This window comes from Planococcus citri, chromosome 4 (assembly GCF_950023065.1).
Source record: "Planococcus citri chromosome 4, ihPlaCitr1.1, whole genome shotgun sequence".
Lineage (NCBI taxonomy): Eukaryota > Metazoa > Arthropoda > Insecta > Hemiptera > Pseudococcidae > Planococcus > Planococcus citri.
In genome coordinates this window covers 30,040,614-30,066,458 of record NC_088680.1, presented here as the reverse complement: position 1 = coordinate 30,066,458, position 25,845 = coordinate 30,040,614, and the positions used below count along the sequence as shown (strand labels likewise).

The 25,845-nt window shown below is 37.4% G+C and overlaps 1 protein-coding gene across 1 annotated transcript; it reads left to right on the top strand.

The window, feature by feature from the left end:
• Positions 1 to 20,947: 20,947 nt before the first annotated feature.
• LOC135843738 (uncharacterized) lies at positions 20,948 to 25,845 on the top strand. The gene has a single exon (XM_065361715.1). The coding sequence runs from the start codon at positions 21,175 to 21,177 to the stop codon at positions 23,032 to 23,034; it is 1,860 nt and encodes a 619-aa protein (XP_065217787.1). The 5' UTR covers positions 20,948 to 21,174; the 3' UTR covers positions 23,035 to 25,845.

Below are 25,845 nucleotides of genomic sequence, written 5' to 3'. Positions count from 1 at the left end.
TGAATGAGAATGTTTTAGTTTCTTCCATAAAAAATTCCGAATGTAATTACTTACTGTAAAAATAAGAAACAGCAAAAAATCAGGTCAAATGAAAATTATTTTATTTTATTTGTGTGTTTTTTTTTCAGTTGTTGTATAATACGAACCACACACTATCCAGATATAGTATAAATGCTCGAGAAATTCTCACCCGGTGACTGCAGGATTACTTCGAAAATGTGATCACTTCACTCGTACGTATATTTCGCTATAGGGCGTTCTTTTTTTTCTCGTTATAACTCTTAAAATATCGAGTAATATTTAAAGATTGTATTTTTATAATGGATTTAAGTGCTGTAAACGTTGAGAAAAATCGTTATTTTTGTGTAATTTTGTTGTACCTTGTACGTACTTTTTTCTGTATTTTGTTAGCGGGAGAGGAACAAAGGGAATTGTGTGGTAGGAGGGCGTCAAATAAAATTGTCGATATTAAACCTTGATCTCTTACCCCAAATTGCTGGTAGTTTTCTAAACCATTTTTAAATATTGGACAAATTTTTCTTACCAGCAAGGAAAAAATGACATTCCAATTTTTTGATATTTGTACAAAATACCACTAGATTGAATATTATAATTTTACTCTTTTTTTTTTTTTCGAAGTGTCAGAAATGTATAAAAATGCCAAATCTTTGATATTTTAACGAAGTATTGCCATGATCGGGATCGTTTCATTTTTCTCCTTTTTTTTTGTATTTTTTTAATGCTTAAAAATTTACTTATTTCCATTTTTCATTTTTTTTTTACAGAAATTTCACTTTTTTGAGTTTTTTTTTGTATTTTTTGTATTTGCTATTTTTTAATACGAAAAAATATTGACTTCATTTTTTTACGTTCTAAGTAATAATATCAAATTTCTACGTGCCCAATTGTATGATTTTCTAAAATTTTTTGAAATAATTTCTCAATTCTTTCAATTTTTAAAAACCGGGTTTTCATCTCTTTGGACCTTTTGGGACCTGAGAACAGCCTAATAAAATATATTTCAATGCATATAATTAATAATCATATTCCAGGCACAGATCTTAGTTGCAAATTGCCATGTTCCAAAAAATTGAAATCTGCTGAAACCTCCTTCTTATGGAAAAAAAGGGACAGAAGAGTCTCAAAAAATCGTTTTTTGAAGTTCCATCAAAATATACAAGAAATTTTACTTACCTATGCCAACGAAAAAATTCCCCTCTCCCCCTTTCCATCCCAATTTAAACCAAAAATCTGATTTCATTCGATTTTTTTTCCAACTTTTGTTTGATTGTCCATTAAAATAACCACCATAATTTTTTATCATAACTCGCCAGTTACTTGAGGAAAGGATACTGGTGATTTTCTTATCTTCACCCATTTTCGATTTCTCGCGAATGTGCTAAAATTTAAAAACTCGTATCTGAAAACTTACAGCAATTCTAAGCTCGAAATTTTACTTTTACTCGTGGAATGAGAGCTCAACTAATATTGTAATTTGTTAGTCGACTTCTCTCGTTGAACAGAAAAGTTGAAAGTAATAAGTTGAAAATTTAAAAAATTATCGTGAAGATTTTTAAAATTCTCGTTTTGCAAAATTGACCCTCCCACCCTCAATTTTGACCAAAATTGAAAAAAAAAACTCGAGTCAAGTGGCATATCGATTGTTAGTGATTTGAAGGCGCTGAGTTTGATTATCGATTCATTTTTTCGATCCGACCCTTCTGACTCCCCCTTTCTTCCAGTGTCTCGAATTGTGGTCAAATTAAAATAGCAATGAGTTGAATTTGACGCGGGGCGTGTCTTTTGCTACTCTTCATGCTTCTTTTAACCTCCTACAGTCTTGAAAAAAGTTGAAAAATTTATGAAAATGTAATGTAATGTGTGAGTTAATCATCTATTTATTTTTTAAATTATGCCCCTCATTATCCCTTTTTACTCTCAGCCGTTCACGTTTTTCAAAATGATCAGTTTTGAAGACATTGTTGGGTTGAATCATATTCCAACTCTATCAGTAGTTTTCCAAATTGAAAATTCGAAAAATTTTCATCATTTTATTCAGAAAAGAAACTTGAAAATCTAGCTTTAAACCAAACCGACAAATTTCTTAATTTTCTGTAATCATATTCTGCTATTTTAGACGAGATCTGTTCCATTCTTCTCCTATAATTTATTACAAAAAATTAAAATTTTTCCACTTCAATGAAATAACTTTGACTAAATGCACAAAATTTTCAATTTTTGTTTCGTACAATTTGATTGTTTTTCAGATTTTTTATAATCATACTGCGGAAAGTTGAAAGTGGAATTTGAATTTCAAAATAAGGTTTCGTCAACATTAGAACATCGTTTGCATTTTTTTTTTGTTTTACAATGAAAAAGTCTGCGGACTTTCAATCTTTATTTGTCATTTTTCAAATAGTAGAAGTTCAGAAAATTAAGGGATTTTTTTACCTTACATATGTATTAAGGCAATTTAAATTCTTGTTTTTTTTTTTTTTTTTTTAGAAAAAATACGTTTTTGAGGACTTTGTTTTCCAAAAAATTTCTGAAAAAAAAGAAAAACAATAGAAGCACGAAATATCAAAATTTTATCCGTCAAATCAATCACCTACAAATCTAGAAAACTCTTCTTAGATGACCCTCCATCGTTTTGCAATTCTAAAATAGTCATAATACTCATAATGTTCGACAAATTTCACACCAAAACTCTTTGAGGGGTAATGAAAGCTTTCCCTGCATCTTTGTTCCTTTTGCTCCTCTCTTGATTGTTAGTTTTAAGGTTCTATGTAGTTCCTCGGTATACATTTGATATAAATACGGTAACTTATTGTTGATTAATCGTTCCTTTTGTACTTTGCAATTTTTACGCTTGCTAAAATGATTGTGAATGCGCTCGGTACACATACCTAGACCTACTATTATAAATTCGATGTACCTATTTTTTTTTTTTGTAATTTTCGACGAATCGTATAAGTAATTATTATTTTCCAACGACGAATTCGCTTTTTTTTTTTTTGTTTAAATAATGGTAGGTGTGTGTATCTTTTTTTTTTGATCTCGCGTAATTTAACGTTGCATTTTATATAGACTTATATTTTGCGTGTTTGAAATGCGGGGGATGTTCTTAGTATACCATTTAGAATAGAATTTCCATATATGCGTGGAAATTGTTTTCGTCATTGTATCAGAAACGTTATTACGTATACGTAATTTCGTGATTGTAATATACTTTGATGGTTTTGCGAGAAAAGCGTACGTAACGTAAACAGCGGCGTAATTTCTAATACGCGTTTGACGCGGTGAATCGCGACGAAGGAAGAGATTTCGGATAAAATACGAACTATTAACGCCCGTGAAAAGCTTTCAAATCACATTAGAAAAAAAAAAGAAAACGAAAACGAAAAGCCTCGAACCGAACAACTTTCTTTAGCAGGCTGTGGTGGGATATCGTTTGATGAAAAATATCGCAATCTGCAACTCTATTCTGGTTTTCGAGCGTTTTCGCAAAAACGTGTCAAGTTCGTTTGACACTTTACTAACAAATTTATCCGGATGAATGTTCATTTTTCGAATGATGATGTAATTTGGATTCGAAAAACCAACCTTATATCACGTATTAAATATTCTCAACCGTTTTTATACATGAATAATACATAAGAAATCGTTTCCTCCGTCGACGAAAAGGTGTAAAAAAAAGTCAAAGGGTAGGTTCAGGTCTCGTAGAAGAAGAAAAAAAAAGTTGGGGGAGGGGGGTTAAAAAGTCAACACTGCCATATCGTATACGGATTTGTTTGTTTGTTTTATTTTTTATTCGTGTGTGTTTTTTTCCTTAATGTAAGATATTGTACTGTTTTTTCCCCTATTTATTTTTGTAGGGTGCTTAATCGTTGGTACTTAATTTTACCTACCAAAAAATGCCCATATTGTTGTTGTTTATTTTACACAGATACGTAATTTTAATTTGCTCCCAGAGAGTGGTAGATAATTTTGTTTTTTTTTTATCACAATTTTGTATAGTAAAGTGTATTTTAATTTTTTTTTACTCGAGTGATTTTTAAAACGTTATCTTTTAGTTTTATTTATTCCTTTTACGGTGTATTTGTGCCCTCCGTCGTATGTATAGTGTATTTTTTTTTTACGTGCATTATTTTGTATACTATCGAGAGACTATTTTTATGTACATCGTGTTTGTACTGTGAAATATACTTTCAATATGTTTGGTACATATTTTTATTTATTGTATATTTTGGTGTAGTGGGCGTCATACAGTACACTGATGCTGGCTTGTGCCATATTATTACGACGCGACGTAGAAAATATAGAAATACATTTTTTCTTCGGAGATGTTGCAAAGTCGAGACTCGAGAGGATTACTGGGATTGAGGATACGGAGATGTGTTGAATTGAGAATTGCGTATAAAGAGTGAAAACGTAATAAAAATGGAAAGTCCTCGTCGTTAAATGAGTATTGACTTTGTCAACAGATTGCGGATGTGGTTACCAAACGCCCTATGAAAGGAAATAATGCTTAATGAAGCAACAAGTGGTTGGTGACATTGATGTACGAAGCTAAGGTGAGGTTGATTGTTACTGATGTGTTGTTGCTTGTATGATGTCGTCTGTCAATGAGACGATTATTGTGTCGTTTTTATCTACATGTTTTAGATGAGATGAGAGGAAAATTCCAACGCTTGTGTCGATGATTATGTCGATGTCGTATGGTTATGTAATGTTGAAAGCTGAAAGATTATCTCTTGAAGGGGCGTTGTTATTGTGTGTGATTTTATCGAGCAAGTGTTTGTGTTGGATATTCATCTATTTTGTTAATTAATCTACCAGTACAACAAATTTTTCATCATTTTCGGGAATAAAACTCCGTTATTGGAAAAACCGTATGATTTAGATAAAAAATGAAATATGGAATCAAAATTGTAGAGCATAAAATTTACTAGGGTCTTGTTAATCTATTTTTTGAAAAAAAGTTCACTTTTTAAGATGTTTTTGTCGAATGTTCAAAAATTCAAATCTCATTTTCTGTCACAAATTCCTCAATACATACCTATATGGAAAAACAACTTGGAAACCACTTAAGGTGTCCACCTTCAATTATAGTCTGTTCCACGTAAGAAGACCAACGCTCTAACTGAAAAGTTTCTGTTTTGTAGCCAAATAATTTCATATTTATTTGTCAACTTAGGGTGCATCAATACTCGAGACGAAAATTTGAAACAATTTTTTGATCTATTTACATTCATTTAGGCAAAAACCTTTTATAATCTTGCATATTACTTCATTTTTTTCCTTTCTACTACACTTCCCAATTCATCTAATGGCTTTAAAAATAAAAAATGATTTAAAAATCTGTTTTACATTTATTCGCAAGTGGTGAAGCACCTTAAGTTTTCAATAAAAGCCAGAATTATTTGGCAACAAAATAGAAACTTTTCAGTTAGAGCGTTGGTCTTCTTACGTGGAACAGACTATAGAGAGGGACCGCCCGCGCCATTTTCGGAAAGAGCGTCTGCAACCTACGTAACCAAAATTTCAACTACCTAAATTGATTTTTCGAATTTTTGAAAATTCAAAATTGATAATTAGTGATTCATTTTTTAAAAAAATGTTTCACGTAGGTATTTAGTAAAATATTGAATTTCCCTATTTTAGGCCATTCGAGAGCCTCCAGTGTGATTTTCGATAAATTTTTGAATTCCTGCAGAAGGCGTGCAAGAAAATTGATTTGAGTTGCTGAAAATAGAGCTGTGGCTTGTGCTCAATCTGAGTTAAAGAGTCTATTCACATTTGAGTGAATTTCAAGGTGGATACCTCGAGAAGGTATTCTTGTTTGAGCAGAACAGATAGGTAATATTTTTAATGAAAAAGAAAAAAGATATTAAAAATTTCCCGTTCTTGGAAAATTTATAAAAATTTGCTGGAATGACGCAATGAACATTTTTTCAGTCAGCTAAAAATCGGGCTGTGAGACTTTTTCTGACCTGTTCAATAAGTTAAACTAGGGTACTTATGTTTTGTTTCATCATGTCTGGGTGGGTACTTGGTGAAAGATGCTGCCTCATAATCGAAAAATGCAAATAATTAAAAAAGACCCATTGGTCAAGAAAATACACTCGACGAGAACGGGCCAATAACCTTAAGAGACCCGACAGAAATACAGACGACCTTCAGAAGCCGGACAGGCAGGTCAATGACTTCAAGAACCCTCCCTGGCAGGCAGGAAGACGGCCTTGAGAGGCCAGACAGACGGGTCAATGACCTGAGGAAGCCTGCCAAGCCGACAGACGACATTGATAAGTCAATCAGACAGGTCAATGACCTCAAGAAGCCTAACATTCGCACAAATCAAAGACCTTGAGCAGCAAAAATGGCGGGTCAATGACCTCGAAAAGCCTACCGGATGGGTCAATGACCCCTAGGTGCCTGTCGGATAGGTCAATGACTTCAAGAGGCTTACGAGGCAGGTTAATGACTTTAGGAAGCTAGATAAGAGACAAGCAGACAGATGACCTTCATATCTGTCAATAATATGAAGCCGTACAGACGACTTTGAGAGGCCAGACAGACGGGTCAATGCCCTCAGGAAGCTAGACAGGCAGATAGATAACCTTTGGAAGTTGGACAAACAGGTCAATGACCTCAAGAAGCCTGGCTGACAGGCAGGAAGACGACCTTGAGATGCCAGACAGACGGGTCAATGACCTGAGTAGACTAGAGAAGTTGACAGACAACCTTGACAAGTCAGTCAGACAGGTCAGTGACCTAAAGAAGCCTATCGGATGAGTCAATGACCCTTAGATGCCTGTCGGATAGGTCAATGACCTTAAGTGGGTTACCAGGAAGGTTAATGACTTCAGGAAGCCAGACATGAGACAAGCAGACGGATGAACTTCATATCTAAGTCAGACAGACATGTCAATAACTGCCTGAAGCCGGACAGACGACCTTGAGAGGCCAGACAGACGGGTCAATGACCTGAGGAGGCCGGACAAGATGACATACAACCTTGATAAGTCAGTCAGACAGGTCAATGACCTCAGGAAGCCAGACTGGCAGATAGATAACCTTTGGAAGTTAGACAAACAGGTCAATGACCTCAAGAAGCCCAACATGCAAATACACTGACGAACTTGAGAAGCAAGGATGGTGGGTCAATGATCTTAGGAGGCCAGACAAGCCGACAGACAACCTTGAGAAACCAGACAGACAGGTCAATGACCTCAAGAAGCCTGTCGGATAGGTTAATGACCTCAAGAGGCTTGACAGGCTGGTTAATGACTTCGGGAAACCAGACATGAGACAAGCAGACAGATGACCTTCATATCTATGTCAGACAGAGGTGTCAATAACCTCATGAAGGCGTACAGACGACCAATTGAGAGGCAAGGCTGGTGGGTCAATGATCTCAGGAGGCCAGACAAGCCGACAGACAATCTTGAGAAACCAGACAGGCAGCCAATGACCGCAAGAGGCCTGTCGGATAGATCAATGACCTCAAGAGGTTTGACAGGCAAGTTAATGACTTCAGGAAGCCAGACATGAGACAAGCAGACAGATGGCCTTCATATCTAAGTCAGACAGACATGTCAATAACCTCATGAAGCCGGATGGCCTTGAGAGGCCAGACAGGCAGGTCAATGCCCGCAGGAGGCCTGAGTGATGGCAAAACTTTTACATTTCAGTTCAAGTTTTCAGTTCTTAGTTTCAGTTTTGCTTTTTTCAGTTCATATTTTTAGTTCCAGTTTTCAGTTTTGCTTTTTTTCAGGTCAAGTTTTCAGTTTTCCATTTCAGTTTCAGTTTTCATTTCTTAAGGTTTAAAAAGAAATGAAAAATGATGAATTTTTCTTTTCTTTCATGGATTTTCATACACAAATTTGCTACTTGGCAACAGTAAAATAATTATTTCAGTCCAAGTTTCTTTCATGAATTTTGTAGTGGTTTGGGACGTCTTTGCTTTGAGGGAGACGCCGCCAAGACCAGCGTGCATATAGTAAGCCCAGGGAACCTAAACTTGCCCGATATCCTTGCGAAAGATATCAAATTGCAGTGATGTTGAGACACCTCATAAATGATCATAAGACCGCTAAATGTTCGTAATATTTTATTCACTTCTCTGGTATAACACACGCGAAGATTTATAATAAAATACACTACACATTATTAAATAAAATACACTTGTAGTATCGACTACAAGCGGAAGCTCTGAACTTGCTACCTTACGCTAGCACCAGTGAAAATATACCTAACGAGCTTTCAAAGCTCAAAGCTCGGAGTGGCGCGTCTCGAACTACTTCGACAGAGTGCACTACTCGTAAGCAGTGCTGCCACTCCGACAGGAACACAACTTCCCTCTAGGTGGAAGCTGCGGGCGCATCCCCTACCGGTACATATGCCCCGCTTCCATTGAAACAGCGTGGACATCGGAGATGCTGGTACATTGAAGCCAAAAATTGGCCAATCGGACAACGGACGGTAGGGCCCCTCTGCCCCGCTTCTATGAACCCGCAGCTTCCAAGATGTTGAATAGCTAGGTTCTTCGGCATCCATCCATGACTTCCGCTAAGTCAAATTTCCAATTTTGAAACATCTCTGCTGAACTTTCACGGCACTAGCGACTTAAAATTACCTTAGGTGCAAACAATTTGTCATCTAAGTACTAAAACAGGTCAAAACTTAGTCGCTAAGGTGCTACAAAATTCACAAACACGAAATATTTACATAAACAGCAGAAAAATGTGTACAAATAATAAAAAAAAACGTTGAGGTGTGTGTCAACTGGTTCGACATGAGGCCAAAATTTTGCGCCACTCGTGCCAACAGCTTGTTTACCAACACGAGGTCAATGAACTCTTCTTCTGGAGCAATTAACAGGTACTTTTTAATTAATTACGCGTTCCATATCGTATTTGTAGATGTTAAGCTAATGATGATACTCTTCTTTTCCAGCAGCAACTTTCCCGGATTCAATCGGCGTCGAAATAAATTCACCGGAACCGGACGGAGATGACTGTTTTCACCAAGGGCAAACGATCCAAAGTTCATTGGTAATTCCAATTGATCAGAGATGCCGGAAAAATACTCCGATGACCGGAAAAGCATCAGAGAAATTACAGGTACGTTAAATCTTGGTTACGATTCATTTTATTTTCTCTAACATGTTGGCGATATTTTTCAACCTCTCTGTTATCAGCCAGCTGACATTTTTCCAAATTGGAAGTTTTCGGAGCTGGAACCGGAATCCTTTTTTATCATCTCTGCTGCAGTAAGTACCCCGTTTTTTCATCTCTATTTTCGCGTACCAAATGATCTTGTTAGCTTTAGATCGTGTCGCGTTCGTTTTCTCTCGTGTTGTGTTGCGTTGATTCCGTGTTATCGTCACGGACAGCTAGCCGCTCGTCGCTATCCCCACACACAGCTGGGAACGTTTGTCTATGTACACTGACAGCTGGCCGGTTGCAAATTTTCCAAGTTCAAAAATTGCGATTTTCTCTCATTTTTTCGCAATTGAAAACCTTCTTGCGCCTTTCTCAACCTGTGATCGAACCTGGATTTTGAACATCTCTATTTTTTGTGAAAAATTACTCGTTCAAAATTCCCCAACACATGCTCACGCGATTTTTCAACTTCTCTTGGGAAAAAAAAATTTTACACATATTTACAACTACGATCCTTATAACTAGGTCAACTAACCAAAAATAAATTAGTCACAAATTATACAATGCTTTATGAAGCTATATTTTAACCAAATAAACAAAAACAAAAACTTACACAGAGGCAAAAACTTACGATAAAAAAAAAAAATATAAAACTTCTATTTCTAGGAACAATTACCGCAATATCAAGGGACGTAATCTATATCGAATCTTCTATTTATCTTGACTTTTCTGGCATTCGGGTTTTTTCTAGGATCGAATATTCCTGCGATGATGACTTCAGTATCCTCTCGATCCTTGTCGTCCTTATTCTCCTTACTGAGTTGTTTCTTGATTCTCTGTCTCGCCTTTGCCGCAGTCTTTCTCTTCGAGCATCTTTGAATTTTGGTCTCTGTCCTTTTTTCATCACTTGACGACCATGTCAAGTCCACACACGTTTTTCTGATCGTGACTGTGTTTTCTGACTTGAATTTTATCACCTCTCTTACTCTTTGCTCATATGTTTCGATTGTTTGAGTCTCTTCTTTCAGCACACTGGTATCAGGAAATATTTCAAACCTCTCTGTGTCGATTGATTTTGAACTCGAACTACTAAATTTGAGCCATGGAGCTACGTTTGGCCCCTTTTTCATCGTCTCTGACTTCGTTTCCTTTGTCAGGGATTTCACTGAGCTGATTTTCAAATTCATCGGGGCTGGCCCTTCTCTTTTGATCTTTTCCTCCTCAAAATCCGGTATCTCTCCTTCCTCCAGTTCTTCCTTTGGTGTCGAGTGGATATCTAGCATCGTTGGTATGGAGGTTAAATTTTTAAATTCGAGTTTTCCAATGTGGGTGCATACATGGAGGAGGTAGTATGTGGTTTCTCTTTCCTTCTCTTTTAAAGGGTGACATGAAGGACACATAACCGACTTGCACCCCACGCCATATTTACCGAATGCGTGGTTGATTTCCATTCTGGTTATCGAGTGGCGTTGGAATTGTATCTTCGAGCCAAATTCAAGAGCCGGAGACGAGGTGTTACTTGAATTGTGAATTTGTAACTTCTCTGATCAAATCTTATCCTCGTTCTGTAGATTTCGGCCATCTAATACCAAAAAATGGCTGTCGGAGGCCAATCTCCCTCTTCAGCTTCAGTAGTCCCTTTTTGGCACTTCTCTTTTGGCTCGTACCACGAGTCGGTTATGTATGTGTCGTCTGAATCCCAGTTTATGGAGTGCCACGTCTCTGACTCGCTGGAGCTCGGATAGAAATCCCTGCGTGCCTCGCACTCGCTGCTAAATTCGCTCTCAGCCTCGTTCCAATCTTGATCTGACTCGGATTCGGTGCTCCACTGGAAACTGGATGCGTCGTTTTGAACTTCTCTATTTGGAATTAAACTCCAATTAAGATGCCGGAAATCTGACTGGAAATCAAGCACAGAGAATGAGCGTTCCACTGGAACCACTGTAGTAAACTCTCGTAATAACCGCGTCTGTCTTGCCACCTCGCGAACATATTCAGCGAACACCAGCCAAAATCGCAATCGAACTTCAACCGGCCACATTCTCAAAGATAATGACGATGAAAAGTTTGAGAGCTCTGACGTTTGTGAGCTTTTATCAACTCGAAAGTGGTGGGAACCGGTTACCACGCCCCTCTTGTAACCTAATATAGTACACACTATCTAATATTACGCCTCTGTGTAAAAACTTGAAAAATTTTGCCTAATTCTAATTATTATGAAAGCACAACTTACGATTACATCAAGTGAGGTTTTTCCCAAATGAAACTTTCTATTGTTAAATTACTAAAAATAACTTAAACTTACGATAACGGTAATTTTCATCGCCGTGCTTTTGGATAACGGCATACTTTATTCGTTATCTCTGTTGCACTTTTCAGCCTGTTTTAGCCTATTCTTATCATATGCTTTGAAAGCTTGCACGAAGTATGCACGTTCATCCCATTCTAACATCTCTAGGTAGATGAAATTCAAGGTCTTTTTTCGCTTCTTTTTGTTACGAGGATTGTCAAGGCCATCCGGTGCATTTTTATCTCGCAAGTTCGAGCTTTCAACGTTGGTAGGTACCTGCTTCGTTCTCGAACGCGTTTCATATCTCTCCCGCGCCGCTTCCCTCTTCTCTTTGTACTCCTCTTCGTCCGGAAACGTTTGTTTGAGACAATCTTCGAGCTTTTTCTCTAGGAGGGGGGGAAGCTTTTTTCGTAATCTCTTTTTTATCTGGCGGAACTCTGCATCGTGTTTTGTAACATCTCTTTTAGGTCTCTCTGCTTCGCAATTTTGGCGAATTTTTTCCAGGGTTTTTTCAGGCTGTTTTCGCGAACCTCTTGGTAAATATTCCGGATCTCTGGGGTCATCGACCTCCTCCTCATCAGTATTTTCTTCTTCCATTCCAGCACTCTGATTTGTGGTTTTTTTCTTCGAAAAATCTCTGATTTTTTCCACCAAATCTCTGTTGTCGAATTTTGATCTCTGCTTTAGGTCATTTTTGAGCTCTTCCAACTGGTTTTTATTGAGGTATGACGTCATTTGGCGAGTGTTAACAATCTGCTCGTCAGTAGGATCAGCTACATTTTTGACCATGTAACAATTGCTACCTACATGCTGTTCGACTGTATATGGACCATAGCGTTTTTGAAATAGCTTTTTTGAAAGTCCTTTTTCATATGATGACAGACGATGAGAAGTTAACATGACCAATTCACCATTTTCAAAAATGGTAGGGGGCCCATGTAATTTATTGAAAGCGACCTCATTATTTATTCTCTGCTGCATTCTTTTTTCGCGAATGAAATTCACTAAAGCCTGCTGCTGGGTCATATTTTCAATATTCTCATCAACCACTTCTTGGGTATATACAGCCTTTCTGGCCAATTTATCAGCTACGAAATTATTATGATCGTGTTTTCTCGCCCTTACATGTCTCAATTCGAACTCCTTGAATTTTTTAGAGAGTTCAATGACCTGCTGGAATGCTGCTTTGTGATGAACTGGTTTTTTGTTGGTATTTTTCCAGTTATTTTCTACCCATCTCTTTGAATTGTGATTTACTGCAGTGACCAAGTAGTTGGAATCCGAAAATACTTTGAGCTTCTCTATCTGGTTATTTAGGGCAATTTCCATCGCTTTTATCAGTGCAATGATTTCTGCCAAATTATTCGAATTTTTATATTCTGGGTGCACAACTCTTTCCGAAACATTGAAGTCTCCACTAGGTGTCCAACTGATTCCGATACCCGCTATTGCTTCATCTGTACCATTTTGGGAACAGGCTCCGTCTACAGCTACCCAGATAAATCCTTTCTTGTCAACAATGAGCTTTTTTGGGTCCATTTTGAGTTTTAGAGCTTCTTCTGATGTTATTGATGGAACATTATTGGCACGTTGCTCTTCTCGTAATTTACTCAATTCGAATTTGGCATTTATTCCAGTATTAGGCACTGGCAAATCTTGAGCCAAGTTATCAGGAATTCCCCAAACTTCATTTGGCTTCACTCCGAACTCTGTAGGTGTATTATTTATTTCATTTTCCACCTGTTTGGCATATTTGTGCCATCCATGATGAGTATAATCGAAGTCCTCAGCTGATTGGTTGATTTTTACTCTCAGCCTGTCGCCAATTATTCTCATTGTTCTTTCCACTAAGCTCGATTGTGGATTGTACTTGGTGGTGTGGCCTATTTTTACACCATAGGATTTGAGCAAATCATTCCAGGTATCACTCACAAACTGAGTGCCATTATCAGTGATTACTTTGCGCACCTTGTGCCCCAGTTTCTTTATCTCTTCGAGTATCTCTTTCATCGCTTTTGAGACCTCTTCTTTGGTTGCCACAATCAGGGTTTTGAGCCACACTTTGGCAGTAAATACACATTTTACTACTAGCATGTATTTTGGGTCCTTGGCTTTGTTGGCGATTTGGCCAATTAAATCAGCTGACAAGACATCTGCTATGCCATAAGACTCAATTTGAGCATACTCTAGCTTCTTTTTCTGCCCAAAGTTCTTATTGTGCTTGCAATCGAGGCATTCGCTTGTGGCCAATTTGGCAGATTTTGGCACGTTTGGCGAATAATACATGCGTCGAAATATCGAGTCAATTTTGGCAGCTCCCACATGACCGTACTCTTCATGTAGGTACATTATGGTATCTTTATACAACTCATCAGGCATGCATGGCACTCTTGATCCATCTTCTCTGATTCGATGCAGTATTTTTACACCTTCTTCTTCTTCCAAAATGACATATTTTTTCTCGAGCTGTTTTTTCGCTTTTCTCTGCTTAGAAGTCATGTCAATCTCGTCTGCTTGGAGTCTCCGAATGACTTTTGACCAATTTTCATCTCTGTTTTGGTACAAGTCCAGCCTCTTGAGACAATCAATCAACTGCTCTTTAACCAAATCTTTGTAAACAACGCCAAGTGGCACCATATGAGTCCAATTCGTGCTGTATAAGGTCAATTCAGGTGCTTGTCTATCCCACCATTTTCCAACTCTTTTTGGCAGGTCATAAACAAGGTCGTGGCAGTTAAAATGCGTTATCCACGCCGCTGCTTTGCGATGTATTTGAGCCAATGTGTTAAATCGGTGCACAACTGACATTATGTCTTTTCTGACATGCACAGTATATCCATGAAGCCACATTTCGAGTTTTTTTAATGCATTCGCGAGCGAGTACATCTCTTTCTCTATTACTGTGTACTTCTTTTGGTGCTCTTTAAATGTATTGCTCACAAACAGCACAACGTGATCTACGCCATCTTCGTCTTTCTGGTATGCCACCGCATTCATGGCATCTTGAGTGAAACTCGTTTCTAAGTAGAAATCTGCACCATCAATTGGAGTGGCTAATTTGAATTCTTTACGATACTCAGTTTCCAACATCTCTAATGCATTTTGCTGCTCTTCACCCCACTTGAAATTTTCTTTTCGAGTCACTTCATAAAGTGGCACTGCTAGCTGCTGATAATCTGCGATGAAGCGCTTGTAGAATCCAACAATTCCCAAAAATGCCATAACTTCTTTTTCATTCTTGAGTTTGAATTCGCCTTTCTTGTTGGTGTGCTTCTTTTTGAATTCATCAAGCTTTTGAAGCTTTTTATTCTGCTTCAAAATTGCCCCAGGCTGGAGTTGAAAACCAAGATGGTTGATGCTCTTCTTGAAAAACTTTGATTTTCTTGGATTGAGCCTAAGTCCATTATCTCTGATTATTTTCAGTGTATCAACTAGTAATTCCATCATCTCTTCGAAAGTCATCGCCTTGAGTAGCACATCGTCTACGTACTTCGTTCTGCCTTTTTTTGTTTTCATAATGGTATTTATCATTTTCACAAATAATGCAGACGACACTTTTAATCCATATGGCACCCTTATAAACTGGTGGACTTCTCCATCTACTATGAAAGCACAATACTTCCTATATGCTTCATGTAGTACCATCTGCCAAAATCCTGCCACAAAATCGAGGCAACAGTACATTTTGGCACGTCCATCTGTTGTTATAATTCTATCAAGCAATGGAGCTTCATTGTAGTCATTTTCGAGTATAGGGTTTAGTTCCATAGGATTCAAGCATAATCTCACCTCGCCATTTTTCTTGATGTTTGCTACCAGCGCATTGATGTAAGGTGAGGTCGAAGGTTCAACTATCTTTTTGGCTATCATCACTCTGAGAGCTTCTCTCACAAGTGGCATCTGTTTATTAGATGGAGTATACTTCGGACCATGGAATCTTTTGATATTCTTGGGATCCTTGAATCTCAATTTCATCGGCGGTCCTGTCCATTTTCCAGGATATTTGCTGAACACACAGGCAAACTCTTTAAGTATATCAAAAGCTTTTTTAGCCTGTTTCTTCGTAATGGTTTCTTCATTTACAGCTTGCTCCAAATCCGATCTCAGTGTTTCCAAAAATATTTCTGGACCATCGTCCATATCTTCAGGCTCCATTTCCTGGTACTTATCAGCTGTGTTTGCTCTTTTGGCTATGTGATCAATTTGCTCAACGCTCTTTTTCTTTACTCTGATTCGTCTGAGTGTAATCTTCTTTTTGTACTCCTCCTCAGTCATAAAGTTGAGTGTTTCAATCTTCTCTTGGCCTGGAGGGCAGCATGTGGCTCTTTTATTTTCCACATCAGTCTTAATTCCAAGTACCTTCATGGTTTTGGTACCAATTATAAAAGTCTGGTTACACCCTTTCATAATGTAAAATGGAATTTTGAGCTCGCATTCTCCAAATTTGAGTTTTGGCACAATCACATATCTGTATGTCTCTACCTTTGAATCGTCAGCCAAACAGCACACAATAGGTTTTTTCAGCATGATATACTGAACGCTGTCATAGTGATCTCTGAGCAGGATGTTCGCAGTTTCTTCTGATATTACATTAGGGGTTGCCCCGGTATCGAGCTGCGCTGGGTAGGTGGTGCCATCCATCGTAAGTGGCACTACACACGTGTCAAATTTATCTTTTTCTCTGAGGATTTGCTCTCTAACTCGAGCCTCAATTTCCTCTCTGCGTAGTGGTGGTTTAGGTGTAAGAGGTTGCTGGATTGAATTCGTTGAAGTTCCTGCTGTCGGTTGTGCACTCTGAGTTGTGTCTTGAGGCACATGTGTTGAATTTTGAGGTATACATGTTGTGTTGGGGGGCTTAGGCGTTGCCCCAGTCACGTGATTGACTGTTATTTTTAACTTCTCTGATGCCCCAGCGGATTTAACAGGTGTTTGTAACGTCTCTGATAAGTTTCGTTCCTCCTCATGGGGGGAGGGGATTCCTATCTTGTTGAGTAGCTTTTGGAGCGCTTGAGGTTTCATGAACTTTTTTAACTTCTCTATTTTCTTTACAGCATCAGCGACTTCCTTTTCGATGTTTTTAGGAATGTCTGAGTTTTTCTTTTCGATCAGGGTTTTCTTCTTTACTACTTCATATTGCAAGCCATCTTCCTCAGTTATAACTTCTCTACTCTCTTCAGTCTGAGTGCCATGTTGCTCAGTATCATTCTCAGGAGATTTCTTCTGATGCCAATCATAATTGTACATTTTATCCATCTCTTGGAATAACTCTGTTTTGCGTGCAAATCCTGGATAATATCTACCATTTTTTCTGCTTAAATGGAATTTATGCATCACTGGCATCATGTTGTAGTCTTTATCAACTCGAAATTGACGTTTAGACTGATCTTGTGAGTCTCTTTTCAAGTCCAAAAATAAGGCAGCAGGAGACCACCAAAATGACACAACATCATCTTCCAGTGACTCTAGCGCTCTTCTGTATGCAAAGTACTTGTCCATTGATACTGGATTACTTGCAGAAGTTTTTGGCTTTACCAGTGGAAACAGCAAAACAATTTTCTCAAATCCTTTCTGCTTTAAATTCTCCACAATTTGCTTTGCATAATTTTTCACAACACTCGAAGCCATGTCTGAGTAGTTCAGTTCATATTGAGCCAGTGATAGAATGGCTTTTTTCTTCGTAAAGGTGGCTGCTCTGATGGCTGTTTTCAGATCGCTGATGTTGATCTGTTCTTTGAGATAAGGCTGAGTGATTTCAGGCCTTCGTCGTGGTATTATATTTGCTAAAAATACAGCGAGTGAATCTCCAATGAGTTCAAACTCTTCTTGTGGTAGCTCATGGAATTGCTCCACTTGTGCTAATTTGCACGCGTCAGCTACTCGTTTCCCGACGGCAATCCTGCTGAATCAATCGATCCCTCAGGTGAGGTAGGGGGGGATTGTTGCTCCTCTGAGCTTTCATTCTCTGATGGTGTTTCTTCCTTGTTTATTTGATTAACGCCATGTGTCTTTTCCTTCGGTTTTTTATACTTAGACTCATCCTTTCTGTCTTTTTGGTAGGTTTTGGTAGTCTCTGATTTGGGCTGACTTTTGTTTTTATCGTAGCTAGGCTTTTTATACTTGTCAGTTGTGCGCTCGCCTTTGTTTTCATTGGTATTATTCCGCACTGTTTGTGAATTGGAACGCCTATCAGTGCCGCCAAAACTGGATCGACGATTCTCTGATCTTTGTTGCACATTTCGAGTCTGAGTAGCAGGCCTTTCTGGTTCGGGTGGTCTCTGAGCAAACTCTTCAACGCGAGTCATTCCATTCAGTCTTTTCTCAAAAATGTTGATATCTTGCAACTCAATCTCAGTGAAACGAGGTCTGAGACTGGGTGTCATTTTGTAGTATATCATCATAATGATATCCTCGAATGGTGAATTCGTTGTTTTGAGTACTTTTAGCCATATCATCAATTCTGAACATTGTGTGGTCGAAGATGTTTTGCACACTGGCATATTTCTGAAGTGATTTCTAGCCTCATTTTGTCTCTGAGGACCCCAAGCACAATCGATGAAATCTTTTCTCAATTGATAATAATCAGTATTATTTTCTTGCAAATCTTTCCAAGGTGCCATATGAATCAGCTTATCATCAATTAGGACCATTAGGGCATCGCAGTACTGACTTTGGGATACTTGGTATGGCTGCATACGTCTTTCAAATCGGTGCAAAAAGTTGTAAACTTGGTACTTATTATCTTCCGAATATCTTACCCCAAATTCACGTAATCTGTCTGGTCTTATGTTGAAATTTGAATTTCCAAACTTGATTCTATAATTTAATCTGCGTTCTGGGGGGTTGTTTTGTTGCTCATTTTCAGCCTGAATCCATCTAGGATCAATCTGCACTTCTTGATCATCGTCGTTTCCGTGTCGATCATTCGCTCGATCATCGCGTCGATCATTTCGTCGATCATCTCTGTTATCGCGATTATAGTTACTGCTATTACTGCTGCCGTCGAAGCTGTTACGATTGTTGTTGTTATAATCACTGCTTCGGTCGCTATTTCGATCATCTCTGTTATCTCGATCATTTCTGCTGTCTCGTCGATCACGGCTGCCTCGATCACTGTTTCTATTATCTCTGTTATCTCGATCGTTGTTTCGGTAATCTCTGCTATCTCGATCATTTCGATAATCTCGATCGTTGTTTCTATCATCTCTGTTTGATCGTGATTCTCTTGAAGATGATCTATCGCGATTATGTCTGTTATCATTTGTACGATAGCCGTTCGCATCCGTTCAGGTAATAATTCAAGAAATTCATCCGATAAATATTCTAAATTATTCGTAGCCATTATCGAACTTTGTAACTTCTCTGTTTCAGGTACGTGGTACAAGCTTTTACAACGTTCGGCGCTTGACCTTGAGCTTTCGTGTCAAGCTTGTTCAACTGTGCTCGGTTTTTCCAAACCAAAGCTTGTCGAACTTGGTATGAAAGCTCTATTTATTACGCGATTTTCGACACTTTTTCGCGATTTTTTCGAGAATAAAAACTCACGTACCTGTTCTGATGAACGTTGCGGTCGCCAAGTTGACCGTTGGTTGATTGTTGCAGTCGCCTGGTTGACTGGTTGGTCGCCTCGTTGACCAAATTGGACCGAAATTTTTCCGAATAAACGATAAAAAAAATTCGCGATTTCTTCGAATCGTCTCTGTGAGGTGAAACCTCAAATGGAAAACTAGTTTCCAATGCAATAAATTGCAATTTGCGTCTTACGAGCGCAATTGTAGGCTAGGCCTGAGAACACGCGGTGTGCCTCGTTTTCGACTAAAACGTCTCTGCTTGCGCCTAAATATTGCAATAAATGCAATTTTGAAAAGCCCTGGGTTAGAGAACCACGCTTGGGCGCCAAATATGTAGTGGTTTGGGACGTCTTTGCTTTGAGGGAGACGCCGCCAAGACCAGCGTGCATATAGTAAGCCCAGGGAACCTAAACTTGCCCGATATCCTTGCGAAAGATATCAAATTGCAGTGATGTTGAGACACCTCATAAATGATCATAAGACCGCTAAATGTTCGTAATATTTTATTCACTTCTCTGGTATAACACACGCGAAGATTTATAATAAAATACACTACACATTATTAAATAAAATACACTTGTAGTATCGACTACAAGCGGAAGCTCTGAACTTGCTACCTTACGCTAGCACCAGTGAAAATATACCTAACGAGCTTTCAAAGCTCAAAGCTCGGAGTGGCGCGTCTCGAACTACTTCGACAGAGTGCACTACTCGTAAGCAGTGCTGCCACTCCGACAGGAACACAACTTCCCTCTAGGTGGAAGCTGCGGGCGCATCCCCTACCGGTACAATTTTCATACACTAATTTGCTACTTGGCATTTGGCAACAGTAAAATAATTATTTAGGTACCTAGTTCAAGTTTTCAGTTTTTAGCTTCAGTTTTGCATTTTTTAGTTCAAGTTTTCAGTTTTCAGTTTCAGGTTTTCTCATTTCAGTTTTAGTTTCAGTTTCTCGATTTCAGTTCAAGTTTTCAACCAGTTTCAGTTTCAGTTTCAGCTTCAATTTTCCATTACTGAGCCTGACTGGCAGACGACCTTGAGAGGCCAGATGGACAGGCCAATCCATTTCGTAGATTTTTCAGACTGTCAGAGGTTTGAAAATCTAAAAGAAAATAAAGTACTTTGTCTGGCTTTCAAAAACTTGGAAAATATTGCGTTAAATTTTTGACAATCATGTACCTAAGGTTTTTGAAAAATTTGAAAAAATGATCAATTTCTGATATTTTGATCCACATTGAAGTAGTCTTTCACGTATCGTAAGTCTGACTCTTTGACTTTTAAGAACTTGAAAAAATCGAACAAAGCGCTAAAATTATGTTAAACTTTAAAGAATGACCATCCACATTATTTATTATCAAGTTTGAAGCAAAAAATAAATCCATGATTCAAAACTTTCCTTGCACAGGAGACTTTACTACACCCATTTTTGAGCCGCGCTTGCCAACATAGTTTGAAAGACCTGAGAATATTTTTCCTTCAAAGAGAATTTTTACAGACATTCAGACGCAGAAATGGAAACCTTTTGGATAAATTAGATTTTTACTTCAGTTATAGCCGCTCATTCTCGATGTCTGGGAGACCCAAAAGAAGAGCTGAGGGCAAAATTTTATAAAAAACAAACAAATTTCGTACTCATTGTATGTACTTACTGATTTCTTATTATTACGATGTTTTCAAAATATTTTTCTTTTCAAGATGGAATAATTTAATGTCATAGCTTGTTTTTGTTTACAAGTGTGAATTCAGCTGTGGTGATTTATTCATTATTTTTAATTTAATTAAATTCTAACCCATCTACAATATCGAAGAAGAGACGAGTTCAACATAAACTCATACGTATAGGACTAAACACGATGCGTAGAAAATTCTCAATATTTGTTTATTGATAATAAATCGATTAGGTATTTAATTAAAAGCTGTCGTGATTGGGTTTTATCATCTATAAGCTTCCTGCATATAATTAAAGAGTTGAAAAGTCGTTGAATTCTAAAGTTTCGTTATAAGTTGAAAATGAAGCCTTCTGCATTTTTCTTACACATCATATCACCCGAAGTGAGTCACCTTTAATTCGAGTTCAGAAAAAGGAAGAAAATAATGCCATCATTTCATAAATCATATCCTACTAATACACGCAATACATCGTTAAAAAATGAACTCAATCGCATATTGTACTATTATCCTAACGCTGATTGAAACCTCCTCCTGTGTATTTAATCCTTACAATGAAACCTTCATCACTCGAAAGGATTTTTTGGACAGGAGTGACTTAGTGGAAAAATTCTTGAACTTTAATCCCCCCTCTAATCGCGTCGCTTATTTTACCGCTCCTCATAATTTCGGCAAAACGATGATATTGCGAATGATTCAAAAATTCTGCGAAATCGAAACGGATTCTATGCATTACCAATTCAATTGGACTGACACCGAAGCCTACTGGATTTTCAAGGATTTGAAAATCGGTCAACAGAACTGGACTTTCGAGCATTTAGCCAGGTATCCTGTAATCTATATAAATTTCTCTCACCCTTTTGAAAATATTTTCATGAATAATGTTCAAGAAAATGTGCTATTTTATATGAATCGAATCGTAGGATCACTTTACGACGATTTCAAATGGTTGAGAATATATTGCATGCATATCACGAATAAGAATTTAAGATTCAGAGAACACGAGATCGAGTTCATCGAAATGTCCAATAAAAGGAGATTAACCAGAATGGATATCATAGCTAGTATAGATTTTTTGGCTTCCATGTTGTATAAATATTACAACCGTAGCCGAGTTATAATATTAATCGACGAATTAGATAAACCTTTACAAGAAGCTTTGGCGTCATCGGAAAACCTCAGCGAAGAAATGAGAGTCCTATACGAATTAATAACAGACGTGTTAATGCAGATTACTCAGCCTGAAAATTCGTACATATACAAGATCCTGATAACCGGAGTAAGCAATGTTATGTTTAGCTCATCTGTTAAAAATATGAGTCGAGTTGATACCTACCCATTTTTGGAGGATCATTACTTTAATTTATTTAGCGGATTTTCCGAGTCCAATTTGAACGAATTGTTTGATTGGTACAAGTACAACGATAGTGAGAAAACGAGAGTTAGAAATTATTACAAACCTTATTCGACTAAAGAGAATCGTATACCTATTTACAACTCATACTCCATAATGAGACATTTTGGTGTCAAAGAGAGGACCGATACATCTCAAATCATACCCTATTGGCAGCTCGGCAATCAAGCCATGTTCGTGTACAAATTCCTCAATTCTTACGAATTTCTCGAAATATTTTCTCAGCTCTCTTTCAACAAAACGATTCGAGTGGTTTTACCTGATGTAAACGATCCGGTGACTTTTGAATTTTTAATCATGGGAATCGAGAGTCATTTCGACACAGAAGAGTTCCCTTTCACGGAAATATTGATAAATTATTGCTTGGAGCAAGGATACCTTACTTACACCGATGATAAAAATATTCTAGCGGTACCAAGTCCTGAAATCAAAGAGGTTTTTGAAAGCAACCTGATCACCTACTTTAACCAAAGTGGAATTAACTTGACTGAAATTGGTCAATGTTTTTACATGATTTTGAACAGCACAACGGAATCCAGTCAGCGTTTGGAGAGAAAATTTCAAACAGTTTTGACGAAGCAGTTCGCCAAAGTGAAAAAGTCAGGCAGTGGGAATTTCACTCAAGAGTATACGTTTCTTTCGATTATAAATTTAGCTGCGAAAATTCTTGGGGTGTGTGGTGAATTTTTTGAGTACTCGGCAGATCATTTGCAAGAGCCTGTTATGATTTATGAATTTGCTGAATCGTCGGTCGTTGTCCACTTGAGGGATCAGAAAAGAAATTTTTCGATCGAGGCTCTCGAACAATCTGTCCAACAAGTTCTTGAAAGGACTGATGTGAGACGAGCAAAATCCATAGGTATTAATGTTGATAAAGATAGATTGGTGGATTTGCAAATCAAAGTGAAAAACTTGGAAGAAACTTAAAAAAAACAATTTGTGGTATCAGTATTCTTGATTGAAAATAAACAATAATCTAATTAAAATATTAACTGCTCATAATCATGTATTGAATTTATATTAGGTAGATACCTACATATTACCACCTATATAGTCAGGGGGCCCACATAAGGATCTTCTGCACCTCCCCCCACTGATCCTCCGGGACAACTTTTTTCTTAAAGGGGGAGTCCTAAGGAACATTTCTAGCCCTTGTCATAAAAAAAAGGAGCCCTACTTACAAAATGGCGGCCATTTTGATTAACAGACCAGCCAAAATCTCAGATTTTGCCTTTCAACATAGGACTTGCACGAAATTTTTTACATCTTACAAAGGTAGATCGAAAGAACAGGCAAACATTCATCATCTGTCACAATTTCAAGCGCTAAAGTGATTTTTTCGATTTTTGGTGAATTTTCGAAAATCTTTTGGCCAAAAATGAGGGGAAAAATCAAAATTTTACCAAATTGACCTAGAAAGCTGAAATTTGGGATATACCCTATTTTTGACCTTCCAAATAGATTGGAAACTGTTTCAAACAGTTTTGAGCAGTTCTGGAGCCTCCAGCAGATTTTTAAAAATCGAAATTCCCACAAAATTTCATCAAATGGAGTTGAAAAGCCTAAAATTCGTCCTGCAAACAAATTTCAATACGCTACGAAGTCGACTGCAGGTGGATTTCATGTAGTTTTGGAGCCTCCATCGACTTTTCGAAAATTATTGAAGCCTCCAGTAAATTTTTGAAACTTGAAATTTCCAAATTTCATCAAAAATTGGGATGGAAAGCCGAAATGTACTCTGCACTCCAATTTTAACACCCTCTAAAGACGACTTCAGGTGGGTTCAAGTCATTTTGGAGCCCCCAGCGACTTTTTGAAAGGTTTTATGGTATTTTTAGGAAAATTAAAATTTCCAAAAAGTAGCTGGAAGCTTCAAAACCACCATGCAGTCGAATTCATATTGTATTGAAATTAATTTGCAAAGTGAATCTCGGCTTGCTAAACTCGATTTGATAACATGTTGTGAAAATTTCAAGTTTCAAAAATCTGGCGGAGACTCCAGTTATTTTCAAAAATTCGCTAGAGGCTCCAAAATGACTTGAACCCACCTGAAGTCGTCTTCAGAGGGTGTTAAAATTGGAGTGCAGAGTAAATTTTGGCTTTCCATCCCCATTTATGATGAAATTTTGTAGGAATTTCGAGTTTCAAAAATCTGCTGAAGGCTCCAAAACTGCTCAAAACAGTTTGAAACAGTTTCCAATCGATTTGGCAGGTCTAAAATAGGGTATATCCCAAATTTCAGCTTTCTATGTAGGTCAATTTGGTAGAATTTTGATTTTTCCCACATTTTTGGCCAAAATTTAATTTTTGAAAAATCACCAAAAAGCGAAAAAGGCACTTTGGCATTCGAAACCGTGACAGATGATGAATTTTTGTCTGTTCCAAATTTCAGGTTTCTAGGTCACTTTGCTGAGAATGCTGAAATTTTTATTAGTCTATTTTTAATTTTGCCCCTTTGAATTTTCAAAAATTCTCCAAAAATGTACAAATCAATTTCAGCATTTGAAATTTTGCCTGGTGGTATATTTTATGATCTTCTATTGATTCCTCTCTGTCCGGTTCAAAATTTTTTGTGTCAATTGGGATGTAATTTAAATCAGGCTAAAAAGAGCAGGAAACATACAGTACTTAAGTAAAGGGGGAAGAGTTTTCGAAATTTCACAAAATCTCTCATTTTATTCATTTTTCAGTGTTTCTTGGTTTGGAGCGCAAAAAATGGTTCAAAATCAAAGACATAAGGTCTGAAAATTTTTAATGTTCTGTAGCTCCTGAAATGCTGGATAAAAGCAATTTTTGTTTGGGAAAAATTTGGCAATTTTTTTTCATGTTTTATTAGCAACCAGATAACATTCTGAAGCTCATATTGTTGTTTACATGTAACTTCACGTGGTTGCAATTTTCCATTAAATAGGGCTCAATATCTAGCTTTCAAGTAGGTCCTTACCTACGTTTTATTCCAGCACAATTTAAACGGTCACCTACAAATGGTCATTTTTCTAGTTTAGCTACTTTTACACGTGATATTATACGCAACTATATCATTTTCTCACCACCTTTATATAATATGAATAATTCATCAAAACACATAGCAACCTTTTCACAACCATACGAAATTTTGTTGTCAATCTTAAAAACCACCCCCACAAAAAAAAACACCCTAGATAGGTATATTTACCACGTATGCAACCTCTTCGACAATTGCGTACGTTTACGAATCGATCACAAACGTGATCCAATACCCAAATTTTTGAAGGAAAAAAAATCTCGGAAACTTTTTCCACATCATCATCATATCAACAAATGTCAAAAGCGAAGGAAAAAAATGCGCTGAAATTTTCACCTCGCGCCTTTTAGTACCGATAAAGGAAACTATACAACTTAATATGACTGTCAATTCAAATCAATTCGAGGTCGTTGAACACAGTTTCGTTTTGCAAACCTACGCTAATCAATACCAGCTGATGAAATTTTCGCCGCAAAATGTCAAATTATAATATTTTTTTAGCATATAAATATAAACCTAGCTAGCTCACGAGCTGGTGAATTTATACATACATACGTGTAAGTGTATTTTGGCTTGCTATACTATAGCAATCAGCATCGGCAGTCGAAATACTCGTAGAGGCAATAGTGACGCAGGACCCAGCTTCACACGCGTAGCATTCTTAATACTATATATATGTACATACTACACTTACTATACATCGAACAAATAAACACTTTTTTTGAAAAATGTTA

What these genes read in the sequence shown, in the direction of transcription:
- LOC135843738 (XM_065361715.1), top strand. Translation starts at nt 21,175, where the DNA reads ATGAACTCAATCGCATATTGTACTATTATCCTAACGCTGATTGAAACC.